This window comes from Lycium ferocissimum, unplaced genomic scaffold (assembly GCF_029784015.1).
Source record: "Lycium ferocissimum isolate CSIRO_LF1 unplaced genomic scaffold, AGI_CSIRO_Lferr_CH_V1 ctg2850, whole genome shotgun sequence".
NCBI lineage: Eukaryota > Viridiplantae > Streptophyta > Magnoliopsida > Solanales > Solanaceae > Lycium > Lycium ferocissimum.
This window is the reverse complement of record NW_026724300.1, coordinates 25721-45547: the sequence shown is the minus strand read 5'-3', so window position 1 is coordinate 45547 and position 19827 is coordinate 25721. Positions and strand designations below refer to the sequence as shown.

At 36.7% G+C, this 19827-nt stretch overlaps 1 protein-coding gene across 3 annotated transcripts; it reads right to left on the bottom strand.

The window, feature by feature from the left end:
• Positions 1–392: 392 nt before the first annotated feature.
• On the bottom strand, positions 393–15036 carry LOC132043821 (serine/threonine-protein kinase PBS1-like). Of its 3 annotated transcripts, none has more exons than XM_059434290.1 (5): positions 14530–15036; positions 13469–13659; positions 5210–5399; positions 1575–1966; positions 393–1444 (listed from the first exon to the last, which is right to left on the bottom strand). In XM_059434290.1, exons 1-5 carry the CDS (start codon positions 14636–14638, stop codon positions 962–964), a joined length of 1365 nt encoding a protein of 454 aa, XP_059290273.1. In that variant the 5' UTR covers positions 14639–15036; the 3' UTR covers positions 393–961. The 3 variants fall into 3 exon arrangements, with proteins under 3 accessions (XP_059290273.1, XP_059290272.1, XP_059290274.1); XM_059434289.1 differs by having other exon boundaries at positions 13469–13665; positions 14530–15034; XM_059434291.1 differs by lacking the exon at positions 13469–13659 and having other exon boundaries at positions 14530–15035.
• Positions 15037–19827: the final 4791 nt, after the last annotated feature.

The following is a 19827-nucleotide window of genomic DNA, read 5'->3' as shown; positions in this document are numbered from 1 at the left end:
TATACTACACACTTGAAAGAAAGAAGAAAGTTATCTTATATTCTTTATATTGTTATTCTGAGCTCGGGTTTACGACAGTTGGTTGTTTTGTTTTCTTTATTGTTATTTGTGTTTCTTTTATTTGAATTGTAAAGTCAGTTGCCTTTTTATTTTAGAAGAAAATCTGGTGATGAAAAATACAGTTAACTCTAATTAATTCCAATCAAAATATTATCTCTGTGATTTAATCAATAAATATAAATTAAATTTATCTATTTTATCTCAATTAAATTAATAAATTATTATTTTTAAAATTATTGATATTTTTTTATTACCGTGTGGAGCGCGGACAATTGCACCAGTTTATGATAACACTTGTTCTTTTCAAGGAAAAACAAAATAGATTAGCAAAGTTCAGCAACCTAAACGGACGAATTGAGAAGTCCAAAAGATCCAATACAGCACTCGCTGGCATATGATAGTGAATATGTTAGAGCAATTCAGACTACACCGCCACAAACTGAAGTGTACAGAATTTTTCCTATTACGTTGAACATAAATATTATCGTCTTTTAACATGTTAGATACAAAGATTACAGTCAGCAGACTATGCTTCTTCTTCTTCTTTTTTCCCCCTTTGTGGTATATATCCAACAAATATGGAGCCAACAAGCACACGTTTCAACTGAGATATCTTTACTCAAAGTTTTGAAATACGCTCCCTCCCCGAGCTCCTCCTATATGTCCTCTACATGTTTCAGAAAAAAGGCTGGAAAAATGTCGAAAAATAAAAATACAAGTCATTTCCAGAGAAAGAAAAAAGGTAACTTTCACACCTTCTTACTGAGATGATTGAAAAATTGAGACTTCCAATTTTATACAGCCATTTAAGTAGGAACCGACTAGAAGCTCCGATCAAGGCGTCTTTAAGTAACCAACAATCCCAGCAGGGATTCAGAAAGGAAAATGGTACCTGACAGCTCTATCCATTAGTGCCGTTGGCACTGTCTTCACCACTTTGTCTTCTCTTTTCTCTCAAATTTTCACCCCACATTTTAGCCTCCGCGACTGCTCTCTCTCTGTCCAAATCCCTGTTTAACATCCTTGTTGTTTCCTTCGGAGAGTCGTCCCTCTCAGATCCTCCTTCGGAGTCCCATTTCCGTCCAGAACTTCCCCCTGCCCCATCATCATTCCTAGATATCCTTCCATCTCTCTCATCTTTATTTTTCATATCATCATTATCCGCCCTTTGTCCAGGAACTGTACTAGGATCATATGGCTGGTTTACTAGATATGAAATGGCGTTTACCACATCCCCTATAGGAGGACGAGCAGCAGCCTGTTCTTGGATACACATGGATGCCACAGCTAGTGCCTGGTAGAGACCTCTCATTGGGAATTGTCCTTGCAGCCGTGGATCTGCCAACTTTGCGAACTTGCGACGGTCATTAAATAGTGGTCTGGCCTGCATAACGCAAAGAACATATCAGTTGTGCAAGTTCACAACTAACCATGCTTTTTTCACACTAGAGTCATGATCAGGCGTAACAGAATTCAAAGCATACTAAACTTAAGAAAGACATTAATAAAATTACCCAAGCAACAAGATTTTGCTGTCCCTGAGGTAGGCTGCTGTCAATAGCCTTGCGTCCAGTGATAAGTTCCAAGAACACAACACCAAAACTATAAACATCAGATTTAACCGTCAATTGACCGGTCATAGCATACTCAGGAGCACAATAACCGTAAGTTCCCATGACCCTCGTGGAAACATGTGACTTGTCTCCAGTAGGACCGAGCTTCGCTAGCCCAAAATCAGAAAGCTTTGGGAAATAACTCTCGTCTAACAAAATGTTGGATGACTTGAAGTCCCGATAAATAACAGGAGGGTTTGTCTTATCATGAAGGTACTCCAAACCTTTTGCTGCACCAGCTGCTATCTTCATTCTTGTGTTCCAATCTAAAGGTTCTTTATCAGGAGGGAGATCTGCACAACAATTATTCACATATCCATGACTAAAAGTATGTATGCAGTAAGCCACAAAAATTTCTAGAGTACATCACTTTTATGAGATAAACATAAAATATTTGGCCAAGAAAGTAGAGTTCCAGATCAGAATACTATTTATGAGATAAGGAATGACATAGGTAGCAACTCATAACAATGAAGTTGACCGCTTGCAATTGAAATAAACATTTTTAAAAATGTGCATTTTTCCGCTTGAATTCCAATGGTGTATATTTCCGATAGACTTTGCGCCAGTGTCAATCAGAAACTCCAAAATATGTTATTAGAGATTAATAGGGCCAGAATTCTTACCAGCCTGTTATGAAGCACCCTGGACAAGATTTTGCTTATGATTTTGCTAAGACTAATTGACCTAAGTCTGAAATAGTATTCACCTGTTCCTTCTTTGGCAGTAACATCAAGTTTTTGTGTGTGACAAACTTAGGTAGCTCCTGTCCAGCAAAGAAACTTCTAACCATAGTCATAATATCCTCTTTCACAATCTCCCAACCAGACTGGTAAAACAGTCCTGCGAAACCATCTGCACCACTAGAGCTTTCACCATTGAGTCCAAAAACTGCATACTTGGATTTCACCTCAGTAGGTATTTGTACTAGTTGCTGATTTTGCTCCTCATTTATCACAGTGGGAATATGTTGTAGCATATCAAAGTCACCAGGTAAAGTATAGAGCACCTTTATATTGAGAACGGAGATAAAACGGGTCCAAATGAGGTGGGAAGGACAGGAATCATATAGCCGAACTAACTAGTTTGGGATTGAGATGAAGTTGTAGTTTTGTGTGTGCGCGCTCGTGTCATTTTTAAATATAGATCTATAATACGGATTCATTGATACAAATTATTAATGGGTGCATCAATACATAGAAAAAAGTTGTAGGGTCTATTCACAAACAAAAAATGCGAGTTCAAATCGTTCCAACAGCATTTTTTTTTTGGCATTTTGTAATATTTTTCTAAAAAGTAGCTAAAATTTCTTGTTGGCTTGAAAGGTTGGCCAGTTTCTTTGTGCTTCCTATCCAATATTTTCCATCCACAATGAAATAGGACGAACCGCAAGCACCACCAGCCGACCCAATCATTAATTGAATTGTAGGGTCCAACATTCATTCCTTAGCCAAATAGGAAGATTGCAATCAATCTAGTAACAGTCCCAAACAAGCCTTTGATGATCATGGGATTTTTATTATAGAATAATGGATACGGCTTATGACATTAGAATCACATAGATTATTAAAATTGACAACTCTTTTGATGTAATGAAACCATTTTAATTTTTGATGCTCCTGTGCCTCTTGGGAAGTTCTTAGTCCGTTATATATTTTAACTTAATGGACGACCTCATACCCCCCTACTATTGTTGCTTAATGTGGAATTATCACCCCTCCTCTCCCCTCCCCCCCTTAAAACTGATGTACCCAAAAAAGTGTTATCACCTTCTTAGACGCGCGTGAAAAGGGAAAACTAGGTTAAAAATGAACTTAACTAGACGCATGTCATCTTTCAATTGGATCTTATCAACTAATTACACTTAATTATATAGTTTTTGCATTTTTTATTTATTCTTTCTTTTCATTTTACTTTTTCTTTTCTTTTTTCTTTTTTGTTCTTTTCATACTTGATGGAACAGTTCGCAAGTTGTCACTGATGTTTTTCAGAAAGTAATACCGAGAGAAGAAAGTTTTCCGCGCAACAATTGTTAAGGATGTCCCTTCTATGATGAAAATTGTTGCTTTCTTGTCAAGAAGAAAATGGCGGGTTGCTGGTGTTCTATATTCATGGCATTGGGTCGTGGGTACTAAATTAGTCCTTGAATCATTTTAACTTGTTCAGATATTAGTACACAATAACACTGACTCTCTGAAGGAAGAAGACAAGACCACGTTGAAATCTTTTACAGTACAGATATACAATGAATTCATTTTCTAATTTAGAGAAGGAGACAATGGAGATCCTTCATGACTTTTGGATCGTCTATCTTTTTCCTGTAAATGAAATAGTTGTTGTTCACTCTTCTTGTCTATGATCTACCTTGCTCTCAACTCTCACGCTACTGCTCTTGCCTCCTCATTCTAGCTTATGATTTAAACTGAAGATGGCAGTAATCTTACATACTTCCTACTTTAAAATCGTGCATACATAGTATTAAAGTATCATTCCTTTTGCTGAATACACTCCAACTATTCCAATTTATATAACATTCTTTGACTTTGGGACTTAACAAAAAATATTTAAGATCATTGTATTCATAATATTATTCCATACAACTTTCAAACTTTCAAGAGTTCAAGTAATTTCCTAAATATTTACTGTGATATTTTCACTATCGAACAAACTGCATAAGTCAAGTTATTATCTTAAACTTTGTTTCTAGTCAAATACCGTCATATAATATGAGATGAAGGGGGTCTCACCAATTTTTCATCATAACAAAGATGACCAATCCCAAAAAAAAAAAAAAAAAGGGAAAAGGGTCAAAAATACCCCTCTACTTTGGAAAAAGGGCTAAAAATATCCTCCAAACTTATTTTGGGTCAAAAATACCCCTCTCATCCTTAAAGTTTTCAAATATACCCCTGTCTTGACGGAAATTATCCCGCAAAATAACCCGAAATCATTTTGAAACCCGCTCCATCATTTAAACCCGATCCAACTAAATAATAACCCATAAAATTCCCTTATTCCCCCAATACGTAGGTTTGAAGTTTGAGGGAATTGGGGGAATAAAGGGATCTTATGGGTTATTATTTAGTTGGGTCGGGTTTAAATGATGGAACGGGTTTAAATAATGATTTCGGGTTATTTTGGGGGATAATTTCCGTCAAGACAGGGGTATATTTGAAAACTTTAAGGATGAGAGGGGTATTTTTGACCCAAAATAAGTTCGGAGGATATTTTTAGCCATTTTTCCAAAGTAGAGGGGTATTTTTGACCCTTTTCCCAAAAAAAAAGGACAAAAATCAAGCTGTGTGGTTAATGCATTGCTCAAACACTAACACCTTTGATTTGAACATAAATTTGTAGTTGGATCCTTGACACACAGATGCAATCATTTGAGATGAACATAGGTAATTTACCAAAGTAATAACCATCTCAATACATATACGACATCTTTCTACAGTTCATGAGGAAAGAAGCCACTTGCAGGATAAAAGGAGATCAAGATAACACAGATAAATAGAGGGGAAAACAATGTAAGGTACCATGAAGGTGATCCTCCAATGATCCCATGGCCATGAACTCGTAGACAAGAAGCCTCTGGTCTCCATCAGCACAGTAACCAACTAATTTCACCAAGTTAGGATTATTAAGAAGGCTAAGCATAAGAACCTCCACTAAAAATTCTCTGTTACCCTGAAGCCCATTCCTATCCAATTGCTTAACAGCAACAACCTGAGACAGTGAAGTCTGCATTCATCAGTACGCGTAAACTGAGGGTAAAAGTTCACAGATTTATACATTTAGTGGCAGAAGAACATAATGTGAAGCCAAACTTCTGTTTAACACAATCTATCTAAAGATAAGAAGCTGTCAAATTTAAGTTCGGTCCTCTAGGCACAGGGATAACAGTTCTCACATTTTTGCTCCATAGAGTCAAAATGAAATTATACATCTTTTCAACCTTGGGATGCACTCGTAAAGTTCTATTCCAAACAACTATTGACAAACGTCGGAAATAACATGGTATAGAAACAAGATATTATGCTGAGTACACATTAGCTACAATTATTTCTGTAATTCAGAATTGCTTTGCCGAGTTCCTGCATAGAATTAATTTAATGAAACTTGATAGGATATGCAAGTTTATCATAACATCTTGCCTACCAAAAAGGGATGCAACATCAGACAGGAAAATTTCTGTCGTAAATTTACTATTACTCAGCTTTCTTAATTCAAACACATTGGATCCTTCTTCAACCATAATAGAAGCCCAAAGTTGATGAAATTCATTCTTGGATTTTAGTTCTACATACTAGTTGAAACTGAAGAGTGTATTCCAACTAAATATTTTATCATGCTTGTCTATGACTTTTTCTTTTCTTTTCTTTTTTGAGGGGATGGGGGTGTCCCTTTTTGTTTTTAGCGGTTCCTCCCTTCTCTACCTCTCAGTTCACAACACATATGCAAAGTAATACGTAAAAATCTCATAACATGATAATATACTAGACATAGATTAACCAACAAGGGATTTGACAGTACCAGTTTCACAAAAAAAAAAATATTAACAAACAAGGGACAAGAACAACTTTGGACGAGAAAAGAAAGCAAAACAAACTTCACCGGCTCTATAATCTTTAAAAACAATTAGAACTCTATGTAAGACAAAGTGATCAACCTTATTTCTCATCCTTCTCTATGAAACCTCTCTTCTTTTTTGTTCCTTCCTTTCTATAGGTCTTAGCGAATGCCATTAATGATTCTTAATTTTAAAAAAGTTTGACGGTAAATGTGATCAATGCAATATGATTGACTAGTTTATGACATTTCCCACTGTAGTTCTATGGGAAATATCAATTTAGATATATAACAAATCATTTCAGTATAAAAGAAACCAAATTAAACCCAATTTTCACCCCCACTGTAGGAAAATGTGGCTCTGCTCAGTCATTTTTAACTACAACAAGCATGGTGAATCATTTGCTCAATCATGTGCTTGTGCATTTTTATTTTTTTTTAGATGACAAGGGAACTGCAGCTGCTACCCTTCGAGTGCGCACAGGGTAAACCCCGCTCCCGTGCAATAGCCCGAAAACCAAACAGAAGAGATAACCCGCACCAGGCAAGCCCCGTGTGACGACCTCGACCCAGAAGGCAAATCCCCTACTGTTTGTGCATTTTAACTCTCTCTTTGTTTCATAAATCTATTTACCTCTTTATGTATAGCCTATCACGAGAACTAGTATACTTGTGTGACGCGGAAGAGAAAATAAGAGGAAGTCAATACCTAATTACAATATTTACATGTCCTCAAGCTAGTATACTTTTTTCCCTCAAGCTACTGGGGTTTAAATAACTATATTTACATGTCCTAAAAGGAAAAGGAAGTCAATACCTAATTACAATAGGATTAAATTAAGCTACCTACTATATTTACATATATTCTGGAATATTCACAAGGATTCAAACACTCCGCCTAAACTGGTGTACAAACTATATGTACCAAGCTTGCTAAATATATAACTTGCTCTGGGACCGGCTAGAGACTTGGTAAATACGTCTGCAAGCTGATCATTTGACCGCCCGAACCTTGTGACGATGACCACTGAGAGTGCATTCTCTCTGACAAAATGACAACCAATCTCTATGTGTTTAGTCCCACTGGATTCGATGCACTGTGAAGTGCAGCCCCATTATCGCCCACAGCCACAAGTTCCATTAATTTCTCCAATTTCTATTTCTTCAATAGTTGCTTGATCCATATGAGTTCACATGTCTCCACTGCCATAGCCCGATATTTTGTTTGCACTCAATCTAGAAACCACATTTTGTTTCTTACTTTTTCAACAGACCAAATTTCACCCAACTAGAACACAGTATCCGAAAGTGGATAGTCTGTCAGAGGGCGATCCCGCCCAGTCTGAATATCTATATCCAACAATTTTCTCATATCCTTAGTCTTCGTAAAGTAGTTCTATTCCTGGAACAGATTTTATGTATCGAAGAATGTAAATAACAACATTCCAATGACTGTCACAAGGAGGCTCCAAGAACTGACTTCCAACACTAACCAGGAAGGCAATATCAGGTCGAGCCACAGTGAGATAATTCAATTCTCCTACCAGCCTCCTATATATTCCAAGATCACTAAGAGACTCCCCAGACCTGGTAGGAGCTTAACATTTGGATCTACTGAAGTATCGATAGGCCTACCACCTATCATCCCAGTCTCCTCGAGAATATCAAGTGCATACTTCCTCTACAAATCACATTCCTGATTTAGTACCCCCATGGACAAAGATCCTTAGTATGGCAGTGCTGACAAAAGGTGATGCTTCAACTTGGTAATTCCCTCATCATCATTACCTGATGATAGTCATCAACATAAACCACCAAGTATATGCACAAACCTGGCGCAGAGTGACACTAAAACACAAAATGATCAACTTCACTCCGAACCATGCCAAATCCCTAAATAATCGTGCTAAATTTTTTGACCCATGCTCGAGGAGAGTGCTTCAAGCCATAAAGTGCTCATCGTAGTGTGCAAACCATGTTACTAAACTTTCCCTGAGCAACAAAATCTGGTGGTTATTCCATATATACCTACCTCATCTTCGAGATCCCCATGAAGAAAGCATTTTTAATATTCAACTAGTAGATAGGCCAATAGCAAGCAACAGTCATAGATAAAAAGAGTGGACTGAAGCAAGCTTAGCCACAAGAAAGAAGGTATCAACGTAAGACCAAAAATTTGTGTATTAACCCTTGGAGACTAGTCGTGCCTTTAGGCGATCAATTGTCCACTGGGGCCAACCTTCACTGTATATACCCGACGACAACCAACTATAGACCTACCTGGAGGTAGAGGAACAAGCTCCCTAAAGTGCAAGGCAGGCATCTCCTCAATCATAGCTCATGCCAGCTTGGGTGAGAAAGAGCTTCATCTATAGTCTTACGAATAGAAACAGATACTAGTGATGCTAACAAGGCAGAACGAATGGTCACAAACGATTATAGATCAAAAAAGTGTAGATAGGATGAGGGTAACGAGTAGAACGAACACCTTTCAAAGCGAGGATTTCATCCATAACCTTGCGGCAAGTGATTCTAATTCTAATTTGAGTTTATACCATGAATCGGACCAAAGATCTATCATTTGAAGGTGGAATCAAAGGTGAAAATTGAGAATGTTGGATTGTGACCTAGAATAGCCTAGATCTAATTTTGAACATCCAAATGGACTTAGAATAGAAATCTAAATATAGATTTGGACTGGTGGAATGATGGGTCATCCGGTTTTGACTTTCATTTTGGGGTTTGACTATGTGGGCCCAGGGTTGACTTTGACTTGGACCTTACCTAAATTTTAGGAAATGATTCTCCTAGACTAATTTGAGCCCATTAATTCATGATTTTGAAAAGATAAAGGTTGTTGGAGTTCGTTTGAGCAGTTGAGCATTTCAAGAGAAGTAAAGGCTCAATTTTAACAAGGGAAGTGAGACTTTAACTCTTACATTACTTGTTTTTCATCAAAAGCATGTTTCTGTGTTTGCTTGTATGCATTTAAGCTATCTAGTCATGTGCAGGGCAAGCACGAGCTATATTAGTCAGATTAAGTATCAAGCATAGACCGCGAGGTTCCAGTTGTGTGTTTACATTGTTTTGATACTTTCAATAGCTTTATGTTATGATTGTTATTGCTATTAGTTGTTTAGCTTCGTTTATCACTCAAATAGCATCACAGGGCTTGGGCACAATGTGACCCTTGGCAAGTTAGTAGCTTTTCATTATTGAGGTAGTACGGGGCAAGATGTGTAATCCATGGATTGCCTCTGGAAGACGGGGTATGATATGTGGATCAGTTATCCCATGTCTTGTGAGCAAATTGTGCTAAGCAGTAGCAGCATATCTTCAGTTATTGAAGATTATTACATGTATCTGATTTGATACTTTGATTAGTGCTCAACTGTATTCGATTCTATTGTTTTAAGCTTATTATATTCAGTATGCACTATGGTTTTTCTAAAAAGACTTTGTCCCAGGGATAAGCTGAGAGGGCGAGTCAATGAACTTGTTGGGTCTTTCGACTCACACTTGACATTTTGTTGCAGGACCTATTAAGGGTGATCCAATAGTTGATTCGTGTTTTTCAGGACCTACTAAGGGTGATCTAATAGTTGATCCTGATTTCCAGATTGTTTCGGTCTTGTTCAGCTGAGGGAAACCACCACCAGTTTCGTGGAGGCCATTCCAGTTCGATCTTTATTATGTTTATGTACTCAAGCTAAGCCCACACAGTTGTATCAGTATACTAGAGTCACTTCATGACTTGTAGTGTATTCGAATATTACAGGCTTGGTGTTTGGACGTGTCTCTGTTCTACTTCTGCATTTATATTATGAGACCATCTTGGTATTGTTACTTTAATGTTTAGTCGTTTACTTGTTAGCTTAGAGGGTTCGCCTAGCGAGGGTAGTGACTTGTTGAGTGCTCTGTCACGGCCTAATGTTAGATTTGGGTCATGACAACCATATTCTTCATTGCCCATAATGACTATATCATCAACATAAATGACCAAATAAATGCACCGCTTATGAGCAGTGTGTCGATAGAAAAGAGAATGATCAGCCTCACAACGAGTCATACCAAACTTCTGAATGACCGTGCTAAACTTACCAAACCATGCTAGAGAAGATTGTTTTAAACCATATAGGGACCGAGGAAATCGACATACAAGACCAGTTGACTCCCCCTGAGCAACTAAACCAGGTGGTTGCTCCATATATACTTCTTCCTCAAGATCACCATGGAGAAAAGCATTATTCTCCATTCTTAATGTCCAATTGATAATGAGGTCAATGGCGAACATATGCCATGGATAGATAACAAAGTTACGAAGGACAGATGTTATTTTAGCCACAGAGGAGAAAGTATCACTGTAACTCAGCTCAAATATTTGAGTATAACCTTTGGCAACAAGGGGGTTAAGTTGATCAATTTGACCATCTACACTAACTTTGACGGCATACAACCACCGACAACGAAGGGTAGATTTAGCTGGAGGCAGAGGAACAAGCTCTCAGGTACCTAGTATGTAAAGTAGACATCTCTTTGATCAAAGTCGGTCGCCATCAAAGATGAGATGAGCTTCAGCCGTGGACTTAGAGATAGAAATAGAGGACAAAGATGACACAAAGGCACACTAGGGTGATGACAAATGATGATAACTCAAACAAGAAAAATGGGGTTGTAGAAGGTTGACTAGAGCTGTGGGTGAAGGAACTGGAGTTGTAGGTGATGGAGCTAAAGCTGTAGGTGATGAAACTGGAGTTGTAGAGAAAGATGAAGGAGAAGTGACTGAATCTCCAAAAGATAGAACTGGTAAGACCTCAAAAATGTCTTAAGTGATCACCTAGATTTGTGAAGTATGGATGGGTTTCAAAGAAGGTAACATCAGCATACATAGGCACCATTGGAGGTCAAGTAAATAACATCGATATCACTTCTGAGCCCTCGAGTAACCTAGAAATACACATTTAAGAGCACGGGGAGCTAACTTATCTTTCCTGGAGTAAGGTTATGGACAAAACACGTGCTCCTAAAGGCATGAGGTGGAAGAGAGAACAGAGGTGAGTGGGGAAACAAAATAGAGTATGGAACTTGATTCTGGATAGTTGAGGATGGCATACAATTAATAAGATAACAGGATGTGAGAACTGTATCCCCACAAAACCGCAACGAAACATAAGATTGAATGAGTAGGGTATGAGCAGTTGCGTATTCTTCCTTTTAGCTTCCCTATTCTGTTGGGACGTGTAAGGGCAAGATGTTTGATAAATGATCCGATGAGAGATTATGAACTGCTGAAATTGGGAAGATAAATACTTTGGGCACTACACTACGAAATGTGCGGATAGTAACCCCAAATTGGTTTTGGATTTCAGCATGGAAAGTCTGAAAAATAGAAAATAATCAGATCGACTTTTCATCAAGAATATCCAAGCACAAACAGGCTTCACCTTCAAAAGAGAGTAATCGATTTGCGGACAGCAAGGCCAATGAAGATCAAATTTACCGAGGTCTGAGTCGTGACCGAGTTCGGAACCAAAGAAAGGGGAAGCATATTATCCATGTGTAACGAGATGCAGTCTAGTTCGAGCGCCTAGAATAATCATCAATGAAACTGACAAAGTAACAGAATCTCAAGGGAGGAATGACCCGACTAGGACCCCAAATATCTTAATGAACTGAAGTGAAAGGCGACTCTCCTCGATTATTATGTCATTGAGGGAAATCGGAGCGAGTATGCTTACCGAGGTGACATGACTCACACTCTAGAGCTAATACCTGAGACAAACCAAGTACCTTTTTCTGAAGTTTTGATAAACTGGGATGTCCCAACCATCAATGTAATAAATCGAGTGAATAAGTAACTGGACAGGCTGTTGAAGGAGGACATGTGAGTGATTTTGGAAGCATAAGGTAATAAAGTGCATGTGATACACGCCCGGTGCCAATGATCCGTCCTATACTGTGTTACTGTAAAAAAAGTAGTATCATCGAAAAATAACACAGAGCAGTTAAATGATTTGGCTAAGCGACTATTTATTATAAGATTAAAAGGACTATCAAGAATATAAAGAACTAAATTCAAAGGTAAGGAAGAAAGCGAACAAGCTTGACCTATCTCAGTTGCCATGGTTTGAAACCCATTGACATTGTGATTGTTGAAAGATATTGAGAGCAAGAAATAGTAGTGAAAATAGATTTATTACAAGCAATATGATCAGACACTCCTGAATCAATGAACCAACTACCGAAGAAGAAGACTGAGAGACACTTGTCACACTACTACCTGTCTGCATGATTGAGCCTGTCTCGGAGGATGTATGTTTACTTGCTTAGTACTGAAGGAACTCAATATAATCCGATAGAGAAACCATTCGACTATTCAATGTAGTGGATCCCATTTTGTTGCAACCGAGTTCCTAACGAATAAACTAGCAAATAACCGCAAGCAAAAGCCAAACCAGATCAAGCGAAACAAAAAATAAAAATGAATAATAATAATCCCAAGTATTGAAACTAGTCCAGAATAGACGGAGCTTGCCAGTAGAGAAAACTTCGCCAGCCTGGTCAAAAGTGGTCAAAATTCAGCATAACTTGGATGGGCAGTCTCGCAATGAAGAGGCGAGCCCGCTGAAGAAAGAAACCTGCCGAAAAACTCCGCACACGAAGTTGCGTGGGGGGTGTGACGCCGAAAATCTGAATCTGTTAGAGGCCCGTGAGGGACCCTACTGCAGCAAAATTTATAGGCTAGGGTCACACGAGGGTTCCGATCCTGTTGGTGGTGCTAGTATATGCCCAGTACCCCCTGGGGAGTGAGGACACCTCGAAACAATGGTGGTAGTTGCCGGAATAGTGCTTGTAATTGGTTTTCTCTTCTAGATAATTATTTTCTCATTAAATGCTCTGATACCATCTGAGAAACAAGAGAATTTGAAAGAAAATTCAACTTGATTATTCCCTCAAGCCATCGAGGTTTAAATAGCTAACTAAGTGTACATATTCTAGAATATCTACGAGGTTCTAACAGATTTGCATATCCCACACTGTTCTCCCGACCTAGTTTCAACCCTCCAATACAAGCACCAGGAGAAGGAAAGAAAAAGGATTGAACCAGGGGCAATGATGAGACAATGGGGAGTGACCTAGTTTTATAGACATCTCGGAGAACTTGGAATATCTCTAAAACTATTTGAACATATCTTCTAGCAAACAGACACAATAACAAAAATTACCTGACCACTAGGAAGTCGCCCTTTATATACACAACCAAACCCTCCTTCACCTATGAAAGATTCTGGCCTGAAGTTATCTGTAGCAGCTGCAAGCTCACGAAAAGTGAATGTTTGTGCTGCAATTTGAACAGCCGGTGCATCCTTTACCCCCAAAGACTCTCTCTTCGAACCATTTCTTGTTTTGAGTCTGTCTGCTCCTGTTCGATATATATCATCACACAACAGTGGAGATCCATAAAACCGGCAAAAAGTATGTTATCTCATTTGAAGATACACAGAAGTAAGTAACAAGACATTTGGCTGGAGCGGCCCAATTACTCCTTTTGTGCAATATCTCCCAAACAATTAACTCGGATACCATTGCATGCCCAAACAAATAAATAAAGTTGTTCTCTCTCTAACAAAGTAAACTTATCGATAATGGGGTCACATAATTCAGCATTGTATCAAATCATTGCTCCCCGCGTTCGAGTCTCACCAAAAACAAAAATACTTCCTTAAGCTTGCCCAAGCTAAAAAAAATATGTATTATGTCCATTCTACAAACAGTTTAAACTTTACAATCCAAGCATATACATTACCAAATTAATACTCATAACTCCGCATACAGAAATGAGCTTATACCCAGATATAAACCAAACGAATCAGCTATCAAATGCAGAGAGCATCCCATTAATGGTTGATTTCTCAAATGGACAGTCAACTAATAGTTATTGTCTCAGAAAGTCACCTTTCTTCTCGATTCCAATTTTCTTCAGTAAAGAAAGTGACTTTCTGTGAAAATAACTATTAGTTGAATGACCATCTGAGAAATCGACCTTCCTAATAATCAACTTACTGACCATAATCCGCTGTCTATTTATAACCAAATTTATATAAATAGAGCCCTTGTAAACTGAATCTCAAAGAGAAAATTCCAACAAATACTACAAGAAATCAATCATGGATCAAACAGTGTTCTGAAACAAAAATCAACTAAATTAACCAAAACCCAAACCAGATCAAACAAAATTTTAATTGCCAATCTACTATCATAAACTATAGATATCTAAGACACTAACCTGAAGATAGCCTGGATATATTTGAGGGCATTTCCTTGCGATCATCTTTATGTTTTTGGGTATTCGAGATTTCTTCTTCTCTTGAATCAAAGCAAGGGAAGCAACCCATTTATCAAAAAAAAGGTAAAATCTTTTCAAAATCAATCAGTTTCTCAGGTTCTTGAAACCCAAGTGAAGAAAACTAGGGGATTAATTAATTAGCAAGTGTTTCTTTAATTAAAACTTGAAGAAAGAAAAAGGGTATATTTATCTGATAAGCTATAACTGGAAAAGGGGAGAAGCGCTTAGATTGGGTTGACGAGAGAAGGAAAATGCCAAGAAATCTTGGAATGATTAAAAAAAGAAATAGGTAAATGATTCTACAGATAATAATATAGCCAGTGTGTAGTTATGCTTTGCTTGTGCGTGTCTCTCTCTTCCACTACCAGAGATGTTTCTATTAACTGTATCAGTACGCGCTAAATTCTCTCAAAAACAGCCCCCCTTTGACCAAACCGCACTCCCTCTCTCTCTCTCTCATATTTTTGACATGGGATTTGCTTTGTTAATTAAGAAAATGTTAGATTCTTTTCCTTTTTTGTTGAGTATTATATTTACGGAAATACAGTACTCGCTCTGTTCCATATTAGTTGTACACATTACTAAAAATATTCAGCCCAAAATATTTATATATTTACAAGAATAAGATAGAATTAATTAAAAAAATTCTATTTAACCTTAACATTAATTGTTTTTTTAAGTAACTAATATTGATTAGAGTATAATTAATTGGAGAGAAATAAGAGTAATGTTATAAAAATACACTTTTATTTATGAAGGTTAAGTGGACAACTAATATGGAACATAGGAAGTATTACTAACTCTATGCTTCTTTCTCTCGTTGTGTTAGAAAGTAGGCTAATGATACCGGTGTGTTTGACTGCACTTCGGCAGTCCTAAAAGAATATACTCCCTCTGTTCCAATTTATGTGAATCTATTTGACTACGCACGATATTTAAAAAAAGTGAAGACTTTTGAATCTTGTGATTCAAAATAAGTTTTAAATATTTGTGTGGCTGTAAATTATTTCATAAAGTAAATTTTTTTTCAAATTAAGAAAGAGGTCATTCATTTTGGTACGGATTAAAAAGGAAATAAGTTCACATAAATTGAAACAGAGCGAGTAATAAAATTTAATTCTCATAAAAGAAATCAAGTTTATCAGTAATAAAACATCTTATCATGATTCTTTTAACATTTTATTTAAAATAAATCTGTAGAAACAATTCATATTAATCACGTAACAACTTATTTAAATTAAGTATATAATAAAAAATAAAAATAAAAAAATTATGAAAAAGAGAAAAAATGGTACAGTAAAAGATTTGGAACGTGTAATTTTGAATGTAAACAGTTTCTTTTAATCATTCTATGGCCTTTATTATTTTGACATTTATGTTTCATATAGAGTATGTTGGTTATGGAGGAAATTGTTTTCTATTGACTTGTTGAAATTTATTTTTCATATAGCGTGTGTTTTTTACGGAGGAAATGTTTTCTACGTAAAATGTTTTTCTGGATAATGTATTCTGAAAAAATAAGTGAATTTCTTATTTATTTTCTCATATTCGGCTACCTAGTAGAAAACATTTTACGAAAAATACCCACCCCCACGCCCTAAAACCCCACCACCCTGACCACCCACCCCACTACCCAAGAGGTGGGGTAAGAAAAAAATCATCTTCTATACAAGCAAAATATGAAATAGAAAATTGGGGGGTGTGGGTAAGAAAAAAAATTCATCTTTTAAATTTTTTTATAAAAGTAAAATCAAAAAAATAAAAAAGAAAAGTCCATCAGCTGATGAAGAGAATGTCACGCCCCAAAAGCAACCCTGAGCCCAATAGGCATCTGATGATATGAACAACACCGGAAACACCTTGAAAAAAAATCAATAACCATCTATTCTCTTTTAATAATATTTTAATATTCATTTAAAAGTCATATATGGCTAATTTAAAGCATACTCATAAAAATCAGCGGAAGTCTGATATGAATAATCAATTATAAGACGTGGCAAACATCTCAATAAGTCGTATGAGACTTTTAGCGTCTACCCACTACACAACGTCTAACTATGGAGCTCTTAAGATAACATAAACAGAGTCTAAAACATCGGGACGCAACCCGGATACTAAAATGATAAAACTAGATAGATGGGGTGTCCCACGAACAAGGGTGTGGGCACGCCAATAAGTCTAAAAAGAAGCAAGTTCTCCTACTCTGCACGCATACCACGAACCTGCTCTTCTTCGTTACCTAACACACCATCAAAAACAATAATGGTATGCCTAAGTACTGGGTACTCAATTAGTGTCTCTAGGACAATAGTTAATAGCAAAATATATAAGTAATAAGTATAATAAAAAAATTGTATTGTGAACCAGTTCTAAACAAATGATAACGTCTCATGAACTTCCAGTATAAGTCAATGATGAATAAATAATCGCTTTGAATCCTTAATTTGGTCCTGTTACCTTAAGTTTTTTTCCAAAAACAGTTTGAAATATAAAAGTAAAGTAAATCATCAAACTTAGTAAAAATCAACAGTGAAAAATAAATAACGAGAAAATACATCAAGTTCAACTCGTTCACTATTTACCATATTTGTCTTTCACTTACGAACCTGAAATCATGAACTCAAGATGATCAACAAGTCACTCAAAGGCAACCGAAGCATAATACATGCCAATACAAGCCCAAATCAATAAAACGAAGGGACGACTACTTAAGGTTCCCTAAAATGCATAGAAGCACCATATCGGGGCTATCAACCCACAATGGCTACCCTTTCTCCCGAATAGCTAGGCAAAGACCACGCTGGGGCTACAAACCCTCGATGGCTACCCTTCCTCCCGAATAACTATGCAAAGACCACACCGGCTAGAAACCCGTGATGGCTGCCCTTTCTCCCGAATAGCTAGGCATGAACCACACCGGGGCTATCGACCCTCGATAGCCACTCAACATCCCGAATGACTAGGCATGAACCACACCGGAGCTACCAACCCTCGATGGCCACTCTTCCTCCCAAATGGCTAGGCAAACCCCACTAGAATCCATAGTGACTACCCTTCCTCCCGAGTAGCTAGGCCAAACACAAACAACAAAAATCATGGCATATTAGCCGAATCACAAGTCATAGCATGATATCCAAATTGTTCATTATGAATTATGTTCATCATCCCCTTAATAGGGTAGATCAAGTCATTAATCTGGTTAAGAAATCATGTTTAATCATTAATCAACTTTCAACATACCAAAACCCGTTCATAAGGCAAAACACATTAAAGACCCAAGCTTTAGAAACCAAGTTCAATCATCTAATGATAGGGGAAAATCATGTTTAAAGATTATAACTTTAGAAATCAATTCGATCATCCCATACTAGGGGCAAAACAGTGTGAAGATCATCTCTTTCAAAATCAAGTTAAGTCATCCCTTATAAGGGGGTAAAGCATGTTCCAAGTTCAAAGCTTTATAATTCAATTTCAACCGTCTCTTGATAGGGAAATCACAGATACATACATATAATATAATACACATAAGGTTTACTGCGGGCTTATCACTCACACAGACAAACCTAGCAAAAGAAACCATTTTTAAAGGTTGAAAAGTATGTTTGAAAAGAGGCATACCTCAATTCTGCGCTATATTGCTACCAAACGTATTTTCCGAGGTTCAACAATCACGCTACAATTGGTTTAGATGAGAGATGTTACACCCCATTTTAACCGGAGTCAGAATTAGAGTATAACATATTGGTGATTCCTATTTATTTGATTATTTTAAGGAGTCGCCACCTAATTGATTTTAAGGTGAATTAGGGCACCTATTTATTAACTAAGGTAAAACTAACTAAACCTCCGTTACTAGTCTGCTTAATCAGTGTGATTCTAGGTAAGGGCTCTAATTATCCTAAAGGGAAGGGGTTAGGCATCGTCTAGGATCCGTTGACTACGGTTATCCGATCAAACTTAGGTTAATTAATTAGGGCTAAGTATAGTGTTTGAATTTTAAGGAAATAGCTTACAAATATTATCAAAATTCAAAAGAAAATAATATTAACTAAAATAAGACTTAAAGAAAATAATAATTTATGAAAGAGCTTTAAAGGCTAATAGGACTTATAAAGATTATTAAGATTTTAAGGGAAGAATATAATGATGCTATTTAAATAAAAATGCAATTTAGAATAAAACTTGTACCAAATATATTAATCTTGCATAAAGGAAATTTCAAATGCCATTTAAAATAAACTTATAAGTGTTGCACAGACTTTAAATAATAATGCTATTAAAAATAAGATTTGCATAAAATATATAAATAGAAGAAAACGCAGGTTTGTGCAGTGTTTTAATAAATACTAAACGATGAGGTACTAATTGACTTTGCATTTTAGAAGTATAAACAAAATTACATTTTTATTAACTACGTTCGGCTAAAAGTATGCATAATTTAGATAACCTTAAAAATGTTTATAAAATATTCTTTAGTTCTTTTCCTTAAACTAACTACCCATTCCCAAACTAAACCTACTAATTTGTTAGGATTCATCTAAAGTAGGAAAACAAAACAAACAAAGAGTTAGTCGCATAATACAAAATAAATGCACAAAAACGAAATACAAGAGTAGATAATTTAAATGGGCTCAGCCCATTTTAAGGATGGCTGATCTGCTGCAGTTGGGTTTTTAGCCCAGTAACTTCTTTGTATTATTGTGGGTTGCTGCGGTAATATGGGCCTCGACCCATAATATTTTATATACTTGCTGCGGACGGAGAAGGCTGGACACGGAGGAGATTTCGTTGGGCTTTTAGCCCAACACCGAATATGGAAGGTGACGAATCCTCGGACTCGTATGCGATGGTCATGCGTAAAAAATGAAAGAAGAAGGATTAGTGTCTAATCAAAGACTAAGGCTTAAATAAAGAAACTAAGTATACAGGCTTGAATTGACACATAACACAGTAAAAGGACACTTAGAGAAAATGTTCAAGCCCAAATAAGATAACAATAAAGAAACAACTGCAGCCCATGTGATCTATTTCATATCATTGAATAAACTTAGACCCTGCTATTTACTGTAATTTTCAAGATAATAGAATATATACTTCATTCATATTCGCACACTATAAGAACAGAGAAATCCTTTTGTTTGATATATTTGCAAATCCAAAATATTTTCCTGACCTTCAATAAATATGCAACAGATTCAGCGAGCAATATTGTAGCGACGAATAATGCACAACCACAGA